At 44.2% G+C, this 25,027-nt stretch overlaps 1 protein-coding gene across 10 annotated transcripts in view; it reads left to right on the forward strand.

The window, feature by feature from the left end:
* Positions 1 to 17,664, forward strand: part of LOC135514841 (transcription factor SOX-5-like) — a 211,783-nt gene extending 194,119 nt beyond the window's left edge. For 5 of the 10 annotated variants that reach the window (XM_064938496.1, XM_064938494.1, XM_064938500.1 and 2 more), the window contains 6 exons: positions 2,210 to 2,396; positions 7,550 to 7,731; positions 11,283 to 11,391; positions 11,619 to 11,792; positions 13,308 to 13,524; positions 13,774 to 17,664. In XM_064938496.1, coding sequence (XP_064794568.1) covers positions 2,210 to 2,396; positions 7,550 to 7,731; positions 11,283 to 11,391; positions 11,619 to 11,792; positions 13,308 to 13,524; positions 13,774 to 14,065 — 1,161 coding nt within the window. In that variant the 3' untranslated portion in view covers positions 14,066 to 17,664. The remainder of the gene's footprint in view (positions 1 to 2,209; positions 2,397 to 7,549; positions 7,732 to 11,282; positions 11,392 to 11,618; positions 11,793 to 13,307; positions 13,525 to 13,773) is intronic. The other 5 variants (XM_064938495.1, XM_064938503.1, XM_064938504.1 and 2 more) reach the window with 2 other exon arrangements.
* The last annotated feature ends 7,363 nt before the right edge of the window (positions 17,665 to 25,027 follow it).

Here is a 25,027-nt window from a genome sequence, read left to right on the forward strand (position 1 = left end):
CACACACACACACACACACACACACACACACACACACACACACACACACACACACACACACACACACACAGCCACTCTGGGTTTGGCTCCTACTGTTGTCCACTGCTGTTGTCTTCCTCAAGTCTGCCAATGTGCTGCACTTGGGAAAGTGAAGCTCCTCTTCTACACTTGATGAGAGGCTGTGAAGCTGTGTCTTCGACTAAGTGGTCTGCTGCTGGAACTCAACAGGTCACATCTCTCAGAGAGTCTTTACATGTTGCCTTTTAATCAACAACAACAAAACTGGCATTTTTCTATATTCTTGTTTTTCCCCGTCCGCTTTCTTATGAGCCATTGTTAAAGCTCTCAGCTGTACTTAATGGTCGACCTTGAAGAGGTCAAGTGTCTGACAGGGGCTCCTGTGGTGTCCTTATGAAACATAGTATGTGTCGGGTGCTGTGGATAATATATTTTATAAGTGTGCGGTGCATGTCCTCTTCTGTGTGGCATGTGCACGACTCACGAGCATCTATTCTCAGCCTGAGTCATTGCATGTCCAGTACCTCTTTCAGGAGGCAGAGAATGTGCATGACTCTCTTCCAATATAGTATGTCTTTTAGGGGAATATAGTATGTCTTTTAGGGGAATATAGTATGTCTTTTAGGGGAATATTGTATGTCTTTTAGGGGAATATAGTATGTATTTTAGGGGAACATAGTATGTATTTTAGGGGAATATAGTATTTCTTTTAGGGGAATATAGTATGTCTTTTAGGGGAATATAGTATGTCTTTTAGGGGAATATAGTATGTCTTTTAGGGGAATATAGTATGTCTTTTAGGGGAATATAGTATGTCTTTTAGGGGAATATAGTATTTCTTTTAGGGGAATATAGTATGTCTTTTAGGGGAATATAGTATGTCTTTTAGGGGAATATAGTATTTCTTTTAGGGGAATATAGTATGTCTTTTAGGGGAATATAGTATGTCTTTTAGGGGAATATAGTATGTCTTTTAGGGGAATATAGTATTTCTTTTAGGGGAAGATAGTATGTCTTTTAGGGGAATATTGTATGTCTTTTAGGGGAATATAGTATGTATTTTAGGGGAACATAGTATGTATTTTAGGGGAATATAGTATTTCTTTTAGGGGAATATAGTATGTCTTTTAGGGGAATATAGTATGTCTTTTAGGGGAATATAGTATGTCTTTTAGGGGAATATAGTATGTCTTTTAGGGGAATATAGTATTTCTTTTAGGGGAATATAGTATTTCTTTTAGGGGAATATAGTATGTATTTTAGGGGAATATAGTATGTATTTTAGGGGAATATAGTATGTCTTTTAGGGGAATATAGTATTTCTTTTAGGGGAATATAGTATGTCTTTTAGGGGAATATAGTGTGTCTTTTTGGGGAATATAGTATGTCTTTTAGGGGAATATAGTATGTATTTTAGGGGAATATAATATGTCTTTTAGGGGAATATAGTATGTATTTTAGGGGAATATAGTATGTCTTTTAGGGGAATATAGTTTGTCTTTTAGGGGAATATAGTATGTCTTTTAGGGGAATATAGTGTGTCTTTTTGGGGAATATAGTATGTCTTTTAGGGGAATATAGTATTTCTTTTAGGGGAATATAGTATTTATTTTAGGGGAATATAGTATGTCTTTTAGGGGAATATAGTATTTCTTTTAGGGGAATATAGTATGTCTTTTAGGGGAATATAGTATGTCTTTTAGGGGAATATAGTATGTCTTTTTGGGGAATATAGTATGTCTTTTAGGGGAATATAGTATGTATTTTAGGGGAATATAATATGTCTTTTAGGGGAATATAGTATGTCTTTTAGGGGAATATAGTATGTCTTTTAGGAGAATATAGTATTCTTTTAGGGGAATATAGTATATCTTTTAGGGGAATATAGTATGTCTTTTAGGGGAATAAAGTATGTATTTTAGGGGAATATAGTATGTCTTTTAGGGGAATATAGTATGTATTTTAGGGGAATATAGTATATCTTTTAGGGGAATATAGTATGTCTTTTAGCTTTGTTTGGGAATCTTATCCTGTGGTTTGAGCCATATGGGACACATGTTTGTCCACTCTGCCTTGCTGTAGAATCCAATCCAAGCCTTCTGATTGGGCAAACGTCCGAGGTGATCCTCAGTGATTGGTTGAACCCACCCAGCGACCACGAGGCCACAACTGGTGTGTTTTGATTTTGCAGGACGAGGGTGCTCAGCCCCTGAACCTGTCGTCCAAGCCTAAGACAGCAAGCGAGAGCAAGTCACCCACCTCCCCCGCTTCCCCACAGGTCCCCACCATGAAGCTGGGCCACCATAGCACCGGATCCATGAAACACAGCACAGCCCACTCCAGCGTCGGAGGACCACCGTCCAGAGTCAGCTCCATAGGTAAGGGACTGCACCCACTCACCACACATACACAAATTGAACATAACACACATTTAAAAAATCCCATCAATCTCCACACAATACATTTTTTTTACATTTTTGTATAAAAATACATTTACAGTAATACAGTAATTTTTATTTTATTAATATGTATTTAGACCCTTTGCTATGAGACTCAAAATTGAAGGTGCATCCTGTTTCCATTGATCATCCTTGAAATGTTTCTACAACTTGATTGGAGTCCACCTGTGATAAGTTCAATTGATTGGACATGATTTGGAAAGGCACACACCTGTCTATATAAGGTCCCACAGTTGACAGTGCATGTCAGAGCCAATCCATGAGGTTGAAGGAATTAGAGCTGTGAGACAGGATTTTGTCGAGGCACAGATCTGGGGAAGGATACCAAAACATTTCTGCAGCATTGAAGGTCCCCAAGAACACAGTGGCCTCCATCATTCTTAAATGGAAGAAATTTGTAACCACCAAGACTCTTCCTAGAGCCGACTGCCTGGCCAAATGGAGCAATCGGGGGAGAAGGGAGTTGGTTAGGGAGTGCCAGAGTTCCTCTGTGGAGATGGGAGAACCTTCCAGAAGGACAACCATCTCTGCAGCACTCCACTAATCAGTCCTTAATAGTAGAGTGGCCAGACGGAAGCCACTCCTCAGTAATACGCATGTCAGCCTGCTTGGAGTTAGCCAAAAGGCACCTAGAGGACTGGACTCTTAGACCGTGAAAACAAGATTGAACTATTTGGCCTGAAAGCCAAGCGTGATGTCTGAAGGAAACCAGGCACCGCTCATCACCTGGTCAATACCATCCCTGCGGTAAAGCATGGTGGTGGCAGCATCATCTGTGGGATGTTATGCAGCGGCAGAGACTGGGAGACTAGTCAGGATAGAGGGAAAGATAAACGGAGTGAAGTACAGAGAGATCCTTGATGAAAACTTGCTCCAGGGAGCTCAGGACCTCAGGCTGGGGTGAAGGTTCACCTTCCAATAGGACAACGACCCTAAGCACACAGCCAAGACAACTCAGGAGTGGCTTCGGGACAAGTCTATGAATCTCTGAACCAAATCTGAATCAAGTCTCTGAACCAAATCGAACATCTCTGGAGAGCCCTGAAAATAGCTTTACAGCCTGACAGAGCTTTAGAGGATCCGCAGAGAAGAATGGGAGACTCCCTCAATACAGGCGTGCCAAGCTTGTAGCGAAATATCCAAGAAGACTCAAGTCTGTAATCGCTGGCAATGGTGCTTCAACAAAGTACTGAGTCAAGGTTCTGAATACTTATGTAAATGTGATATTTCCGGGATAAAAATAAATAAATGTTCAAAAATGTCTAAAAACCTGTTTTTGCTTTATCATTATGGGGTATTATGAAGTCATTATGGGGTATTGTGATGTCATTATGGGGTATTGTGATGTCATTATGGGGAATTGTGTGTAGATGGTTTTAATATATATTTTTTATTTTACCCCTTTTCTCCCCAATTTCGTGGCATCCAATTGTTTAGTAGCTACTATCTTGTCTCATCGCTACAACTCCCGTACGGGCCCGGGAGAGACGAAGGTTGAAAGTCATGCGTCCTCCGATACACAACCCAACCAAGCCGCACTGCTTCTTAACACAGCGCCATCCAACCCGGGAGCCAGCCGCACCAATGTGTCGGAGGAAACACTGTGCACCTGGCAACCTTGGTTAGCACGCACTGCGCCCGGCCCGCCACAGGAGTCGCTGGTGCGCGATGAGACAATATATATATAATAATAACAGTAATAACATTAACAATAATAATATTAGTAGTAGTAGAGATTTAAAGTATGTACATTAATGTGATATAATTAATGTATACACATTAATGTAATTTATTTCACTCACATCACCAGTGTTTTAAGTCATTTATTCATGCTACAATAATAGTTCATTGACTACATTGACCTGTAATTAGGCCTCCCGAGTGGCGCAGTGGTCTAAGGCACTGATTCGCAGTGTTAGCTGTGCCACTAGAGTTTCTGGGTTCACAGCCGGCCGCGACCGGAGACCCATGGGGTGGCGCACAATTGGCCCAGCGTCGTCCGGCTTAGGGGAGGGTTTGGCCGGCAGTGATATCCTTGTCCCATCATGCACTAGCGACTCCTGTGGCGAGCCGAACACAGTGCACGCTGATGCGGTCACCAGGTGTACGGTGTTTCCTCCAACACATTGGTGCGGCTGGCTTCTGGGTTAAGTGGGCATTGTGTCATGAAGCAGTACTGCTTGGTTGGGTCGTTTTTCGGAGGACGCACGGCTCTTGACCTTCGACCTCTCCCGAGTCCGTACTGGAATAGCAGTGATGAGACAGGACTGTAACTACCAATTGGATACCACGAAAAAGGGGTAAAAGTAGCAAAACAAACAAACAAAAATGATATGCTATAATTAGTGTAGGCTATGTTTTCCCATTGTGCCTGTAGGGTATATTATTGTGAAGCATTTATTAGCATCAGAGAGGCAGGGATGGTTAAGCGGGGGTTTGAATAGGAGGAGGAGGAGAGATGGAGGAGTGTGAAGGATAGCAGGGGAAATGGAAGAGGAGAGTGTGTTTTTCAGACGAATAGAGTAGCTGTGTGACAGACGGGATTTATCACAGATGAGATTAGACAAGCCTCTTACAGAACGATACACACATAACAACCTGCATTAATAACACACACACACACACGCACAGCGCAAGGCTATTATAAACACACGACACCGCTGTTAGAACTCAAACACAACCATACACACACACACAGCTATTATAATACACACACACATTATAAGACACACACCCTTCCTCCTCTCGCAGCAGTTGGGCATTTCTAACTTGTATTCTTTCTAATCTCAGTGTTTTTCAGCAAATCGCAGGATTTAATAGCAGATTAGTGGATTTAAGTCCCAGATGTTTTTTGTTCTGACAAATGGATTAGGTTGTAAAAGTTTCAGATGGAAGATGTTGAGGCAAGCCGTTTCATTTCGATCACAATGAGTGTCTGTCTGCTGCCACGGCACACAGTCTGTTTCCATCTGTTCCTGTTAGAGTGTTTACCAGGTCAGAAGAAGATTTGTGTTGTTAGCTATTGAAGTCAAACACAGAGAGACAGGGGGTTTTGACTTTCAATGGTTTTATTATTCTTTGTGTGTGTGTGTGTGTGTGTGTGTGTGTGTGTGTGTGTGTGTGTGTGTGTGTGTGTGTGTGTGTGTGTGTGTGTGTGTGTGTGTGTGTGTGTGTGTGTGTGTGTGTGTGTGTGTGTGTGTGTGTTGGGGCGGGGGGTATGTGTGCGTGCTCCTCTCTGTCCAGTCTCCTCACAGCATCTGTCCTCTATCAGTCTATCGCCCACAATCCAACCTCTCCTCAATGACTCTCAGAGAGTCTGATCTGAGAACTGTCAGTGTCTGTGACCTCTACTGCTGAGACCCACTCTGTGTAACTCTCTAATTTGAACAGTGTGTGTGTGGCCACTCTGAATCGTTAGTGCCAGGGCAGAGTGAGGCTGCAGGGTAGGGTAGGGTTTGGGCTCTGGCTGTGTCTCACTGTTGGCCCCAGCCCTCCTATCTGGGTCATGCCTAGGTTGGCAATCAGACACTCAAGGACACACACACAGTGCACACACACACTGCACACACACACACACACACACACACACACACACACATAAAAAGAGAGAAGAACGCAGACACAGTCCATCTCTGCTCATACACACACACACACGTTCACATCCATTATTTCTATCCACACACACACATACACACACACACACACACATTGAATCCAGATTAAAGCCCACTACCATCCAGCAAGCCAGCCAACACAGCCCACCCCAGCGGCCTCTCTCTCTCTCTCTCTCCAGCCCTTTGCATTCGTTTTTTGCCGTTATGACTTCTGTAGGAGTTCACTCCTCTGTCATTACAAATCTGAGAGCGTAATCTGGCCTGCGATGGCATTAGCAGGAGGGATTAGTGACAGATAAAGGGCCATAAGCTTGGAGCAGCTCTTTGTTAACCCAGAGATGGAGAGAGAGCGATAGCATGGCCTCCCTCATCCCTCCCTCCGACCTCCGACCTCCCGCCTCTCACAGTCACACAGCAGATGCTGCTGCCGCTCCGTCCTCTAAGCTGCTGCAATAACACAAATAACAACGCTGAAAAGAAGCAGAGAATCATATTGAATCATCTTTGATATGTGTTGGGCAGATGTTTCCGGAGGGGGAAATTAGCAGGCTTTTTGGGTTTAATAGGAGTAATCTTCCGGGATGCTGCCTGCCTGCCTGCGCTTTTCTACTCTTCAAAGAATCCCATAAGCTTTTGGATGAAAAAGACTAAATGGATAGTGAGGGAACGTGTGTGTTTGCGAGTGTGGACAGGCAGGCGGAAAGGAGGTGTGTGTGTATGTTTGTGTGTGTGCGAGCGAGCGAGTGAGCGGGCATGCATGTGTGAGTATTTGTGCAACAAAAAGCCTGTATCCCCTTTCAGGAGAACTGCTGGAGCTTTTAAATAAATCTGAATGATGTGTAGATTTGAGATTTGAGGGATTGGGCTTTTAGATGGTCTGTCAGAATGCCGATACACATTGTGTTTACCGTTCTGCGTGTGTTTCTGTCTGCCGCTGGGTGGGAGTGACGTTCACCACGGGAAATAACATCCCATGGCAGGTTTTTGACAGGGGTGTCTGTATGTGTATGGGTACGTGTGACCTATAGGTCTCTGTCTCTCAGTGGAGGCGAAGAGAGAGGAGGCCTAGACACAGGTACATACTGAGGCACACACACACAGCCTTAGCAGTCAACGGGTCAGTCTGTGTCCGGGTGGGTGTGCGACTGTATGTGTGTGTGGTCATGTATTCGCCTCACAGGGGTTAAGGACAGTGTTTTTTCTGGATGTCCTTAGAGACTATTTACATCCAAATAGTTATATCTCTGAAAGAGCTGGAGCAATCTGCAATCTGACAAACATAGTTTCCATTTACAGTTGAACAATCAACAATCATTTAGTCTTTTTATAGTCAATTCTATTTTTATTCTATTTTTTAAAATATATTATTTAATTCAAACTAAAATACACAGGAAAAAAAAATCCAGTCTCTAATATGAACATATACTCTACTCTATGTCTGTCTGTCTTCCTCATCAGACCTGCTGTCATCCCTGTCCTCGGGGGGCTATCTGAACGACCACGAGGCCGTGACCAAGGCCTTCGCTGAGGCCAGACAGATGAAGGAGCAGCTGAAGAGAGAACAGCAGGTGTTGGATGCCAAGGTGGCCGCCGTCAACAACCTCAGCCTGAACAACGGACGCTCCGACAAGGTCAGATATGTTAGTACATCCCTTTGAACACAACCCCGTGCCTTTCTGTCCTCATACTACTAACAGGAGATAACTCTGTACCATGACATTAGATTTAAGAATTAGGAGCAAATTCCCCTCTAGAAAACTAGCTACATTATGATTTAAAATATATATATATAATTAAACAAAATAAATAAAACAACTGAACCAGCACGTGCACTTAACCAACCCTGCATCCCCAGACACTCTCTAGATAACAGCGTTTTCTAAAATACCATTTATTTTCAGGAAGAAAAGAAATCCACAAAGTACTGCAATTCACAATATACAATATTATCCTACAATGTGATGTAATAGGATGTAATATAATGTCATATTCTAGTTTAAATCACCTTTATAAAATATATTACAACACAATATATTGTAATATGATATAACACGATACATTAAGACCAAATGTAATTCAGCATTATGTCTGTATATGTCGAAACTGTCATAATTGTCAATAAGCTGTGTAATGAAAGCAGTAAAGATAAATTACTCAGCTAGAGAAACCCTTGGCTGGGGTAATGAGTGTGTGTGTGTGTGTGTGTGTGTGTGTGTGTGTGTGTGTGTGTGTGTGTGTGTGTGTGTGTGTGTGTGTGTGTGTGTGTGTGTGTGCGTGTGTGTGTGTGTGTGTGTGTGTGTCTGTGAGGCATGCTGGGGGCAGGGTGGGTGTTGGGGAGGCTGGAGGTGGTGGGGGAGGTAAGGGGGGTGCAGGAGGAGGGCACGGGGAGCCTGCTAGCGAAGCGTCGGGGAGACGCTAATACGAAGTGACGGCGCCCGCTCCTCGGCAGCGTGGCTAAATTGTGGTTATTCGTTAAACACACTGGGAGTTAGCTGGTGCACACACACGCAGGCGCATACACACACACACACACACACACACACACACACACACACACACACACACACACACACACACACACAAGCATGGCAGCATGCTGGATCTTAAAGAGCATCTGCACTGCTGACATTCAACAGCTCTCTCCTCTCTCTCTCTCTCTCTCTCTCTCTCTCTCGCTCTCACTCTCACTCTACACACACATACCTAAAATGTGTCATACCTAAAATGGACAATGTGGTATTTAAAGCAGGTGATTTATTCAGAGTTGACTTCCAATGTGAACCCCATAGCTCCATAGGGACCTGAAACGTCCACTACTCTCTGCCCAGCTCAACCCCTAATCCTCTGGGGTTATAATTGTCCTGATTGCTGGGTGGATGGATGAAGCTGGATGATTGCTGGGTGGATGGATGAAGCTGGATGAGCAACATTAGAAGAAGAATCCTCCACTCCTCTCAGTCTCAGTCCTCCATAGTTGAACCGATTCAAATAGAGCAAACCATGACCAGTTGATTTCTAACACATGGATAGACCAGGATGATTCATATGCTGTAACTCTTGGCTGAAGGTTACCTCTGTAGCACATGATGCCTGGGTGTCACTTTTATAAGGTTCTTGTACAGTACAGTCTCTCTGTTCATCTGATTGGATTACACGGATCACAATAAATAGTTTTGCTTTCCATTTGTGTAACAACTTATTCTCAACTCTGACTTAGAGAGAGGCTTTGGGTCTAACACAGTCATGCTGTCTTTCTCTGTAAATAATATTGTTTTTTATTACCCATAGACCCTCAGTCAGTAGGACCTTAATTATTGATATCAATAAACCCTTCTTCAACCCTTTAAATGGTTTGGGATTGATTGGCGTTTGAGGTTGCAGTGAACTTTCCATACATACAGTGACACAGACACCGATCAATACCAGCCGTGTTTTACTATCTGGGACAGGGTTTTTTCTGGTGTCACTTGTTTCGCCGCAAGTCATATCTGCAGCATTTTTCCCTGAAATAGTTTCACGCAGACAAATCCCTTCCTCTCACAAGTTCTCTCTCTTTCGCACTGTGTCCACTCTCTCTCCCCCCCTCTCTCTCTGTCTCCACTCTCTCCCCCTCCCTCTCTCTGTCTCCACTCTCTCTCCCCCCTCTCTCTCTGTCTCCGCTCGTTCCACCCTCTCTCTGTCTCCACTCTCTCTCCACCCTCTCTCTGTCTCCACTTTCTCTCCCCCCTCTCTCTCTCTCTCTCTCTGTCTCCGCTCGTTCCCCCCTCTCTCTGTCTCCACTCTCTCCCCCTCTCTCTGTCTCCACTCTCTCTCCACCCTCTCTCTGTCTCCACTCTCTCTCCCCCTCTCTCTGTCTCCACTCTCTCTCCCCCCTCTCTCTCTTTCCCACTCTCTCCCCCCTCTCTCTGTCTCCACTCTCTCTCATCCCTCTCTCTCTTTCTCCACTCTCTCTCCCCCCTCTCTATGTCTCCACTCTCTCTCTCCCCTCTCTCTTTGTTTCCGCTCGTTCTCTCTCTTTAGCAATGATATTTATTCAAATCTGATGAATTATCTCAGCTGAACAATTAAATTGTAGATTAGGCTAGTGCCAGTCTGGCTGGGTCATCTCCTAATGGTTAGGCCAGGGCTGGAGTGTTGTTTTTAAAAATGCACTGCATTTGGGATGGATTCTAATCGTATAATTAAGCTGTAAATGCAGGCTCTGGGGTTGGGAAAGAGTGTGTGTGTGTGGAGGGGGGGTGAGGTGTGTGTGTGTGTGTGTGTGTGTGTGTGTGTGTGTGTGTGTGTGTGTGTGTGTGTGTGTGTGTGTGTGTGTGTGTGTGTGTGTGTGTGTGTGTGTGTGTGTGTGTGTGTGTGTGTGTGTGTGTGTGTGTGTGTGTGTGTGTGTGTGTGTGTGTTTCAGCTGGTTGCATTACCCATGTAAATGGTAAGTCAATCAGCCTTTTATTGTCTGTAATAAATACGCAGGGGGTCGTGCAGTGTGGCCCTTCACGGTGTGTGTGTGTGTGTGTGTGTGTGTGTGTGTGTGTGTGTGTGTGTGTGTGTGTGTGTGTGTGTGTGTGTGTGTGTGTGTGTGTGTGTGTGTGTGTGTGTGTGTGTGTGTGTAGCGCCTCTCTCTAATGGATCGACCCCAAGGGCCTCAGAGAGAGGGGGAGAGAGACATCCAGCATAACCATGCAGGTGGCTGCTGAGATATATCACACACACATACACAGTCATACTCATACACACACATCCAATCATGGAAGATGGACACAAACACAATCTCAATGTCATTCCTATAATGACGTCAGCTGTACCTATTTCAGTGCCAGTCTTGCCCTCTGCCCCTCTTGTCTCCACCATGCCACATAGACAGGCTGGTTAAAGACCAGAGCACAATGCTTTAGTGCCAACAAACTATGCCCTCTGTCCCCACTAAGCAAGCCTAACAGCACAGGTACACACACCCTCTGGCACACAGCCAACATACAGTATCTACACGTGTTAATCAATAGCTTTATAGCCTGGCGATTGACTGATATCTTAACCTAACATGTTGATTGACTGACGCCTGTGTCTCTCTGCCCCCTGAGAACCAGGCAGTCTAATGTGTCCAAAGATTGATTGATTGGTTGTCTATAGAGAATTGATTGATTGGTGTCCATGTTGACTGACTGATTGACTGACTGTGTGTCTCTCTCCTCTCCAGGACAAGGCAGCTCTGGAGAGTCTGAGCCACCAGCTGAAGCAGCAGTCAGAGGACAGAGAGAAGTTCAACCACACCATGATGGACTTCACCATGAGTGGAGACTCAGATGGTGTGTGTGTGTGTGTGTGTGTGTGTGTGTGTGTGTGTGTGTGTGTGTGTGTGTGTGTGTGTGTGTGTGTGTGTGTGTGTGTGTGTGTGTGTGTGTGTGTGTGTGTGTGTGTGTGTGTGTGTGTGCGTGTGTGTGTGTGTGTGTGTCAGAATCTATGCATATATGAATATGTGTGTTGGATTGTGTTAATGTATGTGTATATATCCACTCTCTCCTCCCTCCCACAGGCAGCCCCAGTGTTTCGGATTCCAGGATGTTCCGTGAGGCCCGGGGCCGAGGCAACAGCGAACCACACATTAAACGACCCATGAATGCTTTCATGGTCTGGGCAAAGGATGAGAGGAGGAAGATTCTCCAGGCTTTCCCTGACATGCACAACTCCAACATCAGCAAAATCCTCGGTAAGACTAAGATCCCCTCCAGACAGGAAGAGGAGGGAGAGAGGGGTGTGAGAGGGGAGAGAAGGAGTGTGCCTGCCTGCCTTTCAAGGAAGAACAGAGAGAGAGTGGAAGATGGGAGAGAGAGAGTGAGAGAGGCATGAGAATGCATGTTAACCTGATTGAGCTGATCCCCTGTGTTGTGGCCAGGCTGCGCTCTCTCTCTCTCTCTCTCTCTCTCTCTCTCTGTGTGTTTCTCAAGTGCAGAAGAATACATGATCTGTCTGCACTCTCCCCCTTCAACTCCTCTCTATGGAAATTACTTCTCCATGTACTTAGTTATGTATGATTTCTTGTGTGTGTGTGTTTGTGTGTATTTGTGTATTTCTCCCTTCTTCCCTAGCCACACCACATCAGTACTCAGTCATTGTCACTGTGCTCTGTGTGGCCCCTATCGCACACCGTATCTCTGTCTCTCTTTGTGACAGCAGCTCTCTGATTGACAGCATCTTTTGTCCCGTCCTTATCTCTGGTTGCCTGAACATCTGTAGTGTAGTTAGCTAGCAGCGCTACTGAGACAGAGGGCTGTGAACCTAGCGGGGTCCCCAGAGACACACAGCGTCTAAGGCTTGGAGAGAGACGCGACACAATCCACACACACACACACTATTCCACAATCCTCACAAGAAGCGGTATTGTGGAACTAGCGCTTAATGACTAGCTCTGGAGAGAGAACGGAGAGCTTCAACAATGATGATATAATTCATTATGCATTAAACAAGCACTCCAGTCTGTGACATTTTAAAGAGCTCCTAAACGTTTTATAACACTGGGAAATCTGGTTTTAATAAGGGCTCTCGAATGTTAACAGAAGGAGTTTTCTATTCCAGCAGGGAAGAGAAGGGAAAGGAGTGTGCTAGCTAACCAGGCCAGCACAGACAGCTTTTACCCATTAACATACAGCAGTAGCAGAGTGTCAATTCAGCCCAGATACACACACACCACACCACACACACTGGGGCCAGAGCACGATAGACACACAGGCAAGCTTATACACTGCAGCCAGATATACTGTAAAGAGCCAGATTGGAGAAGATGTGTTTTAGTGGTTTAGAAATGGGTAGGCCTTCTGCAAAGAGGCTGTGGAACATATTGTGCACATTGTATTTAAATACAATCGCACGCATGCTTGCCGTGTGCTTGCTTGCGTGCCTGCTCGCAGGCTTGTGTGTGTTGGTATGTGTGTGTCTGCTAGCGTGTGTTACGAAAGTGAACAGGAAGGGTGAGGTACTCATTTTGAACTCTAATGGTGAGATGAGCACAGTGAACGAGGACAACACTTAACCTGCTTTCAACTCTCTTTCCCTCTCTCTCCCCACCTATCTCTCTCTCTGTCTCTCTCTCCCTCTCTCCCCCATCCACCCACCCACCCACCCTCCCTCTTTCTCTCTCTCTCTCTCACCCACCCACCCTCCCCCTCTCTCTCTCTCTCACCCACCCACCCACTCACCCTCCCTCTCTCTCTCTCTCTCTCTCCAGGTTCTCGTTGGAAGTCCATGACTAACCTGGAGAAGCAGCCGTACTACGAGGAGCAGGCCAGGCTGAGCAAGCAGCACCTGGAGAAGTACCCTGACTACAAGTACAAACCCCGGCCCAAACGGACCTGTCTGGTGGACGGGAAGAAGCTGAGGATTGGCGAGTACAAGGCCATTATGAGGAACCGCCGGCAGGAGATGAGACAGTACTTCACTGTGGGGTGAGTGAGTAACCAACCAAAACCACACACGCACACACACTTCTGACTGTGGGATCAAGTATTTCCTCACCGTTGTGTAACTTGTCTTTGTGGTCTGAGTTTACTATAAAGCACGTTGTGTTGACTGTAAAAAGAGCTGTATGATGCATCTGATGGATTTTGTTTTATTCATCCAGATTTCTACATTATATTGCGTTATTATATATTATATATATAAAGTATTAACTGTTGTGTTGTGGTTTTCTCCAGACAACAGGCCCAGCTGCCCTTGTCCTCGGCGGGCGTGGTGTACCCAGGTGCCCTTTCCTTGGCAGGCTTGCCCTCCCCCCAGATGCCCTCGGAGCACTCCTCACTGTCCAGCAGCCCCGAGCACGCCGCCCCACCCCTCCAGACCCCCTACCACCCCAGCCTCAAGGGAGACGAGACCCGAGTCAAACAGGAGCAGCTGCGATTGGACGACAGCAATGGTGATGCGTACGACGACTTTGATTATGAGGACGAGGAGGGAGATTATGGAAGCGATAACGACAACCACCAATAATCGGGACGCAGAGCCAATCAGAATCAGTTACCCAGCTTCTTGCTGGAAACAACCCTGTCCATCCACCAATCCTGAGAGACTATCCGTCCCTTATATCCAATCACATCCAATGTCACAAACCTCGCCCTCCTTTACCCCTTAACCAACAAGAACTCTGGAACCTCAGAGCCAAGCCCCTCCCATTGGAATCCCGATACCAGCAACCGACCAATCAAATCAAACACAGGACCTGTCACTCACACTGACTGTTACACAGACTGGAGTCTAGGAGGAGACAAACTGATTGCCGTGACTTCTGCTGAGTACTACACAGTACTACAGCGTACTAACAAAGTACTACAAGGTATACTAGAGTATTACTGCTGTGTACGCCATAGAGGCAAGATGAGATATACATTATGTCATGAGTAAGCTACTATATGAGGAGAAAACACCGAAAAAACAACCTTTTAGACCAGTTTGACTTCAAAGAGACATTTTTTTAAAACAGCAGGCCTGTCAGTTGATTAAAGAGACACTTTAAAATGGCCGACCTGTTTGTTTATAAAAGAGACACTTTTAAAACAAGCTTTTTTTTTCTTGGTTCTATGATGTTCTCACTCAGGTACACGGTGCCAACAAGTGGCTTGTGAATGTGATTTGTTGTTTTTGTGCTACAGTTTTAATAATAGATACAAAATAGAAATGTTTCCCTTTTCATTGTAAAGCACCTGACAGAAGTCAAAGCAAAACTTTTATTTAGAATTCTTCTTCTTTCTTCAACTCAGTGTACTGTCAGCAGATATCCTCCCTCTGTGTGTGTGACTCCCCTTATGAGAGTCAAAATGGGACAGTCCAGTCAGGGCCACCGCCATGTGTTGGACAGTGAGGACCGGCTCACTTCAGGGGACTATGGGGGGAACATCAGTCTCTCATCATGGGCCAGCTTGGACAGTACAGTGTGATGAGACAATCTCCCAGCAATCCTCTTCTCTCCTTTTACACTCTTGTTCTTTTACCTTTTCTTTGGCTTTCTTTTATTCTGATCATGAGGACTTTGGAAGGTACAAAGAAAGGTTTCTTTTAGATATGAAACACCCCCTTGTATGTGTGTGAGAGTGTGTGTCAGCAAGCTCGCTGTGCATGTGTGTGTGTTTAGTCTGTGTGAGCTGGTTTAGTCATCACTAGGCACTAGATCCCAGAACTCTGTCCCTTTCCAAGACAAACAGAAACACTGGAGTTTCCCCTGTGAGCCCCCAGAAATTCAGTATCCTGGTATACAGAGACAGAGAAAGCCCTATGGCTCTCTTGTACACTCACACACACACATACCCAAGCCCCAGTTCCCCAATTCGAAACCCCGCAACAACTCTACTCCGCTGCCAACTGATCCAGCCAGCACCACAAGCGAACAGCTCTTACCCACAACCCAAACCCTCTCATAATACTCCCAATTGATATATCACACAAAGTTGGTGTGTATTTTGTTCTAGAAGTTTGGTGGGTTCCTGTGGGCTCCTACTGGTAGTTTAGTTTGGCTAAAGCACAGGAGTCTCTGCTGTCTGTCCCCGTTCTGTCCCTCTCTCTGAGAGTCCCCCTCTATGTCCCCCTGTATCTGACTCTGTCCCCGTCCGTGTCCCCAAAACACGTCATTCTGCTGTTCTTATTGGGAGGAGCTGATCATTATATCAGCACGTCAGTGTTTCCTTTGTATTTGAATACTGTATTTTATTATTTTTATTCAAACTGCCTCTAGTGTAATAATATTATTAACAATAATTATAATGATGGTCAGCATTTCTTTCAATTTGAGTAAGTTATGTACAGTATAATTTATTTTGGCCTCTTATTGGGTTTATTATGACCAATATGAAACTTCTTCGGTCAATGAAGCATTATTATATTTAGCTGGTTTAGAGTATTTACATCTAATGTTGTCCTTTTATTTCATACTTTATTTGTAATTTTGCATTTTTTAGTTCCTGTTTTTATCTGTTCTGTTTGTTTAGTATTAATCCTATATGGACGCTGGGTGAGGAGGAGGAGCGACACAGACGGCAGCCAACGGGCGGCTGTCGCTCTTCGCCAAGGAGACTGGACTTTCTATTCACTAACTCTCTCCCCATCTGCGTCCCTCAGCTTGACAACGTAACCCTTTTATGTCCAAACCCACTTCTAAAAGCACTCAAGACACTGTGTGGTCAGAGAAAAGAAGGTGATTTTTTGGTTTCTTCGTAATGGTTCATGTATAATGTGAAGTTTCTTGGACTTTCTTTCTTTTTATGAAGATAAAAGAAAACGGTTATATTATTCTATTCTGTTTCCTCTGAACAAAGGAGCGAGACTCCCGTTTACTAGGGTTGCTATTTACACTGAGATGCCGTGGAACATCGTTGAGGCTGGCGGACACAGAAACACACAGACACACAGACATAGAGACACACAGACACAGAGACACAGAAACACACAGACACAGCAGACAAACACAAATTATTAGCAGACACAGTTGTGCAAATGTAATTTAACAAAAAATCAAATTAGGACATGATCAGAACACACACACACACACACACATTTGCGACCCATAGGAAAATCAGTGTTTACTTTGCCTATTCAACAATGTTCTACAGCATAACCTGACATCCAGTAAGATGACCTGTCATATCTATGTGATGCCAGAACTCTGGGGACTTTACTTTGTTTTAGCTCCACACTATGACCGAGCCATTAGCCATGTCCACTCACTCTACAGGTGTGCTGACAGATAGTGACCCAGCCCAGTCATGCTTGCTGTAGATGTTTACTCTGACACAATCAATCACAACCATGCCTATTGCCAGATAGTGAGCCTCACAGTCAATCATGCGTGGCCATACAGACAACCTCACAATCAGGCCACGGTGAGACCTAACGCTGGAAAGGGTGTCCTGTATTCTGGCTGGAAGCTGTAGGTTAGATTAGTAGGCTAGACAGTGTGGGGAAAAGGAGGGGGTTACAAGTTACAATCATCCCAGCTTGCTAGGTCTGCCACATACTGAGGTATTATACTGTACTAAGGGCCAGGAGTTTTGTGACCTGACCATGTGACCTGACCAGGACAAACATTGAGCTCTAGTTATACTAATGAATAGAGTCCAACGTTTTTCATGAGCAGGGTGACAGGATGTTGGCCGACAGCAACGATGATGACCATGATCGCGATGAAGATGATGATAATAATAATGAAGACAATCAAATGTCACGAGTGGAGCTCAAAACAAAGTCAGAGTTAGTCAAAAAAAAAAAAGAAACACGTATCTGACCATCTCAACTTGACAAATGGAGAAAGATAATTATGTACATATAACATAGAGTTATAGATTTATATTTTGTTCATAACACAGTGTAATATAAGTTGTATATTTCTTTTTCTCTTTTATTGGTGTTATTCATGCTACAATAAAAGCAGGAGTTGATGTACTCTTACAACAAAAAAAAGAAGAAAAGTGACAAATAAACAAAGGAAACAGCAAAAAAAGAGAGGCCGTGGGCTTGCCATGCACCGTCTGTTCTGAGTTCACTTTTTTCAGTATTATTGCCAGTCGAGGCTTTAATAAAAACAGCGATGTGTTCTGTAATGCTCCAATGGTCCTTGTGAGTTCTTTACAATGCACCTGCACACACTGGTATACACATAGTATCAACGAAGGCTACGGTAGATCAGCGCACACTTTTCAATGCTAAATTGAACGCTTTAAACGGGGCTTTCGGGATTCTTTCATCGGGTTCACTCTTTATACACTGCACTTGCAGGTTACTGGATGTGTGTGCTGTACTTCTAAACTAAACATCTGCACTATATCCAGAATACTGTACCTATTTGCAGCTGCACTATATCCAGAATACTGTACCTATTTGCAGCTGCACTATATCCAGAATACTGTACCTATTTGCAGCTGCACTATATCCAGAATACTGTACCTATTTGCAGCTGCAGTATATCCAGAATACTGTACCTATTTGCAGCTGCAGTATATCCAGAATACTGTACCTATTTGCAGCTGCAGTATATCCAGAATACTGTACCTATTTGCAGCTGCAGTATATCCAGAATACTGTACCTATTTGCAGCTGCACTAGTATATCTGTATTTATTTGCAGCTGCACTATATCCAGAATACTGTACCTATTTGCAGCTGCACTATATCCAGAATACTGTACCTATTTGCAGCTGCACTATATCCAGAATACTGTACCTATTTGCAGCTGCACTATATCCAGAATACTGCACTATATCCAGAATACTGTACCTATTTGCAGCTGCACTATATCCAGAATACTGTACCTATTTGCAGCTGCACTATATCCAGAATACTGTACCTGTTTGCAGCTGCACTATATCCAGAATACTGTACCTATTTGCAGCTGCACTATATCCAGAATACTGTACCTATTTGCAGCTGCACTATATCCAGAATACTGTACCTATTTGCAGCTGCACAAATATCCAGAATCTGTACCTTTTGCAGCTGCACTAATCCAGAATACTGTACCTATTTGCAGCTGCAGTATATCCAGAATATATGTACTATTTGCAGCTGCACTATATCCAGAATACTGTACCTATTTGCAGCTGCACTGACATCCAGAATACTGTACATTCTGAATGCAGCAGGACAGAATACTGCCAATTTCACACACTTATCCAGAATACTGTACCTATTTGCAGCTGCACTATATCCAGAATACTGTACCTATTTGCAGCTGCACTATATCCAGAATACTGTACCTGTTTGCAGCTGCACTATATCCAGAATACTGTACCTATTTGCATCTGAATGCAAATGATAAAGAAGTCTCAGCCCTTTGTCTCCTCTCTGAAAACATAGTGAGGTGAAAGCCGTATGGTGGCAGTGGTGTAAAGTACTTTACTTTAATATTTATATGTTTGACTACTTTTACTTCACTAAATTCCTGAAGAAAATATTGTACTTTTTACTCCATACGTTTTCCTTGACATCCAAAAGTACTCGTTACATTCTGAATCCTTAGCAGGACAGGAACATAGCCAAGTTCACACACTTATCAACAGAACATCCCTGGTCATCCCTACTGCCTCTGATCTGGTGGACTCACTCAACACACATGCTTCATATGTAAATGGTGTCTGAATGTTGGAGTGTGCCCCTGGTTGTCCTAAAATAAAAATACTAATTCAAATGGTGCTGTCTGACTTAATATAAGAAAAATGGTGCTGTCTGTCTGGCTTAATATAAGACGTGAACTGGTTTATACTTTTACTTTAAAACTTAAGCATATTTTAGCAATTACATTTACTTTGATACTTAAGCATATATTAAACCAAATACTTTTATATTTTAACTCAAGTAGACATTTACTGGGTAACTTTTACTTGAGTAATTTTCTATTAAGGTATCTTTACTTTTACTGAAGTATGACAATTGGGTACTTTTTTCACCAATGTGTGGTGGAAGCCTACCAGTATGGTGGAAGCCTACCAGTATGGTGGAAGCCAACCAGTATGGTGGAAGCCGAACAGTATGGTGGAAGCCGAACAGTATGGTGGAAGCCGAACAGTATGAAGGATGCCAAACCAGTATGAAGGAAGCCTACCAGTATGTTGGAAGCCAACCATTATGGTGGAAGCCGAACCAGTATGAAGGAAGCCAAACCAGTATGAAGGAAGCCAAACCAGTATGAAGGAAGCCGAACCAGTATGAAGGAAGTCTACCAGTATGAAGGAAGCCTACCAGTATGAAGGAAGCCTACCAGTATGAAGGAAGCCTACCAGTATGAAGGAAGCCTACCAGTATGTTGGAAGCCGACCAGTATGGTGGAAGCCGAACCAGTATGAAGGAAGCCGAACCAGTATGAAGGAAGCCTACCAGTATGTTGGAAGCCGACCAGTATGGTGGAAGCCGAACCAGTATGAAGGAAGCCGAACCAGTATGAAGGAAGTCTACCAGTATGAAGGAAGCCTACCAGTATGTTGGAAGCCGACCAGTATGGTGGAAGCCGAACCAGTATGAAGGAAGTCTACCAGTATGTTGGAAGCCGACCAGTATGGTGGAAGCTGAACCAGTATGAAGGAAGTCTACCAGTATGAAGGAAGTCTACCAGTATGAAGGACGTCTACCAGTATGAAGGAAGCCGAACCAGTATGAAGGAAGTCTACCAGTATGAAGGAAGTCTACCAGTATGAAGGAAGCCGAACCAGTATGAAGGAAGCCTACCAGTATGTTGGAAGCCGACCAGTATGGTGGAAGCTGAACCAGTATGAAGGAAGTCTACCAGTATGAAGGAAGTCTACCAGTATGAAGGAAGCCTACCAGTATGTTGGAAGCCGACCAGTATGGTGGAAGCCGAACCAGTATGAAGGAAGCCTACCAGTATGTTGGAAGCCGACCAGTATGGTGGAAGCTGAACCAGTATGAAGGAAGTCTACCAGTATGAAGGAAGTCTACCAGTATGAAGGAAGTCTACCAGTATGAAGGAAGTCTACCAGTATGAAGGAAGCCTACCAGTATGAAGGAAGCCGACCAGTATGTTGGAAGCTGAACCAGTATGAAGGAAGTCTACCAGTATGAAGCAAGTCTACCAGTATGAAGGAAGTCTACCAGTATGGTGGAAGCTGACCAGCTATTTACTTTCGTCTTTCACGTTAGTGAAACCTTTTTAGACGATTGAGATAAAAGATATTACATTTTTTTTCCCATGATCCATTGCCCAATCAAAGCCCAGAAAGAAACCCTATCGCCATGGAATCCATGTCGTGTGTTTCCCAGCGATTCAATCAGTTTCATAATGACATGTTAATTATGCGCCAGGCATCTTATTCCTCACCTATCAGAGGGCCAGCTGTGAGGTGTAGAATCTAATTACAGCCAGTTAAACACCTGATAACCTAATTATCAACAACAAGAGAGATGAGAGAGAGGGATGGAGAGGGTTAGAGAGAGAGAGGGTGGGTGAGAGAACGAGAGAGGGAGAGAGAGAGCGACAGGGTTAAGACATCTTGGGACTTCTTAACTCAATTTAAACAGAACAATGATCGGCTAAATTCAATCCGTATTGCTGAAGTATCGCAGAATATCTGCGTTGAAATTAAAACGCTGCATATGTCGACTCAATCGGAAATTGTCTCTACATTTTGACGTGGATTTTCCACGATACAGATTGAATCTTGCCCTTTGTCTGACAGGTGTGGAAGGACCAGGTCTATTTGTCATTTAAAAAGCTTTTTATATTATTTGTGTGGTTAAGATTCATGTGGGGTTTAGGGTACAATGAAGCGTTTTCTTTAAAGGGTTAAACAAGGACTGTCACTCTCCATGAAATGCTTAAAAGCAATCCCACGTACATGTCGCTCTGTACACTTCCCCGAACAGTCAGACATAGAAACAGTTCAATGCACTCCACAGAGTTGATTTTATGTGGCTTTGTTAATTACTGAAGCTTTACAAACCCATTCAATGCAATACGGTGCTGTGTTGGGGCAAATTGAGAATTTCTAAGTAAAGGAGTGGTTGTTCTTTGGGGGCAATCTAAATTTTAGATTTCTAGCCTGGAGGGGAGCCTGAGAAAGGGTTTATATGTGAATAGTTGAGGAGAGGAGAGGGTTTTTTCCTCTTTATTGTCAGCATCACAGTAAAGTACACCTTTAAGCTGTTCTGTAGGAAATAAAGGGAGTTTTATTTTAATTTGAAAGCTATCCACTGGCTATTTTAACCAAATTATCTGTATAGACAAAAGGATAATAATTATTCCAGTAAGCTCATAATATTTACATACAGTAAGCACTTCTTTGTTTTACTGAATATTGTCGGTTCTTTAAAATTACACAATATCAGTTATTCTCTCTGATCTTATTGCTTTTACAACTAAAGTTTCTCGTCCAAAATTACTATGAAAAAGCTATGTTCAGATGTGGAGAACTGTGTGTCTTGGTGCTTGAGTGGTAGCGTGTGTGTGTGTGTGTGTGTGTGTGTGTGTGTGTGTGTGTGTGTGTGTGTGTGTGTGTGTGTGTGTGTGTGTGTGTGTGTGTGTGTGTGTGTGTGTGTGTGTGTGAGCCTGATTGTGTGTGTGTGATTGTGTATGCAATGACAACTGTTCGTTTAGAGAGGGTCGCTGCGGCGACAGCTCTGTGAAATGTGCAGATTTGAACCATACGTGGGTGTTTCTGAAATTGAGTGAAAACGATGTCAGATGAATGATTTAAAGTAGGTAATAGGATGTGATGTGGTGCCGAGTCGACAGCTAAGCTGAGTTTAAGACGCGCTGCGTTAATGTATTCATGAGGAGGAGGGATTAGTGAAGAGAGAGCACTAGCTGAGTGCAGCACAGTTGCCCAGGCCAAACAGGCACACAGACTACTGAACACAGGCCAAACAGAGAATGTTTGGCTACATTTCTATGTGGAAAAAGAAAGTCCAAAAGAGGGTGCATGGGCCTACTGTACCTCTGTACATGCTATGCTCATTTCATGCCAGACGCCAGTACTGCAGGTCAAGAAATTGGGAATTTCTGACTGTCACAAGTTAATTCTGCTTTGAAAACCATTGACTCTGCACAGCATCACAAACACAAATCAGACGAATCACAAAGCTGTGTTGTCAACAGGCCAGGTCTGTCTGAGATGTGATGTCCTGGCATGACAGCAGGTCTGAGTGGCGTGTGTGTGCTGAGGGACAGGCATGGTACCCAGTACAGCAGTAAGACCCCGCGGGCTGATCACCAATCAGTACTGCTGACACATCTTTCCTCTTACCCACCTCTCACACCTTCACTACTCACATTAAACATTTAACGACTTCATCATCAACAGCTGGCCTACTTTAGTTTTCACCACTCACTGTCTCTCTCCCTTTCCTTTCATTCACACGAACCCCCCCCCCCCCCTCTCTCTCCCTCCCTCGCTGTCTGTCTGACTCAAGTTGCCCCAACTCAGCTCCTTCTCCCTTCTCCCCCCGTTTACCCCTGAGAAGATCCTATGTATCTGATCCATTACCTGTAACAGGCATTTCATTCTGATACCCCTGCTGAACAGTATTGCATTATTTTGTAGAGCCGTACAACTCTACAAGAAACTTTCAGTCAACACCAGCAGGTCTGATTTTGTGCACCGCTGAATAATCCATTTTTAGAAAGAGACATTAAATGTCCGTAGGCGATTCTCGCTGTTTCATATCATAAAACCGCTTTTTTTTTTAAAAACGGTTATTTTCTCTTCATCAACACCAGAATGCACACATGCTAATATTATGTTAATGCTATGTTAATTGGGAGAGTAGCTGTTAAGCAGCCCTGCTGTTAAGATGACTTGTGAGAAGATAGGTGGGGTCAGTCACAAGCTGTAAAACAGACTCCGACACAAATAAACAGAACCCCTCGGAGAGGACACGACATCACCCATGGGACTGGGACAGAGGGGGAGGGCAGTAGTGGTCTGAAGGGGTGAGGAGGTGAAGGGGTGAGGGGTTGAGGGGAGTGGAGGACATAAGGGAATGTGAGGTAAGGTTTCAGATCAAAGTACATTGCCTATTGTGAGGGGGAGAGGGGTGAAGGGGATGGTGAGTGGGTGAAGGGGGTGAGGGAAATTGGAATGAATAGCAATGATCTGGGAGGCAGTGAATACAGTGTGTGAGCTTGCCGAGTTTGTCTGGCTCTCTAGGTGACAGTGTCTGCAGTGTAATGTGTGAGAGGCCTGGCAGGGCTGTGTGTATTTGGAGACTCTTTAATATTCTCTTCATGCCAGACTGGCCACAGGATGCCCAGCAAAACATCCCCCCCTAGAGCTGCAATGACTGCCAGTTGCTCCAGCAGCCCACCGCTGACCCCTTCAGGCCAGGAAACTGACGCCCTGCTGGGGAGACACGGAGCCAGACAGAAAGACGGTTGTTTGTATCTCTCAGGGGGGAATGCTCTAGTATAGTGTTCATCTTTCATTTGTTCCCCAGGTCACCCTCCACCCTCTTTTTTTGCTTGAAGACGTGGGCCATTTTTGTGTTGTTGGCGTGCTTGTGCCGCACGCCTCAAAGAGTGTGACCGTTGGCTGTTCGTCTGACTCCTGCCGGTTGCCTTTGAACTGCTGTTTAGATTAACTTGATTTGATTTGTCCTTATCTAGTTATAAAGGACCTCAGAAGTATAAGGAAAGGCAAAGCGCTCTCAGATATTTGTCATCTTCTCCTTTTAGTGTCCTTCATTTGCCTCATTCTCACGATCCAGACATACTGTGTCAGAAATACAGTTGAAGTCGGAAGTTTACATACCCCTTAGCCAAATACATTTAAACTCAGTTTATCCTAGTAAAAATTCCCTGTCTTAGGTCAGTTAGGATCAACGCTGTATTTTAAGAATGTGAAATGTCAGAATAATAGTGGAGAGAATTACTTATTTCAGCTTTTATTTCTTTCATCACATTCCCAGTGGGTCAGAAGTTTAAATACACTCAATTAGTATTTGGCAGCATTGCCTTTCAATTGTTTAACTTGGGTAGCCTTCCACAAGCTTCCCACAACAAGTTGGGTGAATTTTGGCCCATTCATCCTGACAGAGCTGGTGTAACTGAGTCAGGTTTGTAGGCCTCCTTGCTCACACACACTTCTCAGTTCTGCTCACAACTTTTCTATAGGATTGAGGTCAGGGCTTTGTGATGGCCACTCCAATACCTTGACTTGTTGTCCTTAAGCCATTTTGCCACAACTTTGGAAGTATGCTTGGGGTCATTGTTCATTTTGAAGACCCATTTGTGACCAAGCCTTAACTTCCTGACTGATGTCTTGAGATGTTGATTCAATACATATACATAATTTTCCATCCTCATGATGCCATCTATTTTGTGAAGTGCACCAGTCCCTCCTGCAGCAAAGCACCCCCACAACATGATGCTGCCACCCCCGTGCTTTACAGTTGGGATGGTGTTCTTTGACTTGCAAGCCTCCCCCTTTTTCCTCCAAACATAACGATGGTCATTATGGCCAAA

Source organism: Oncorhynchus masou, chromosome 26 (assembly GCF_036934945.1).
Source record: "Oncorhynchus masou masou isolate Uvic2021 chromosome 26, UVic_Omas_1.1, whole genome shotgun sequence".
In the NCBI taxonomy this organism is placed as follows: domain Eukaryota; kingdom Metazoa; phylum Chordata; class Actinopteri; order Salmoniformes; family Salmonidae; genus Oncorhynchus; species Oncorhynchus masou.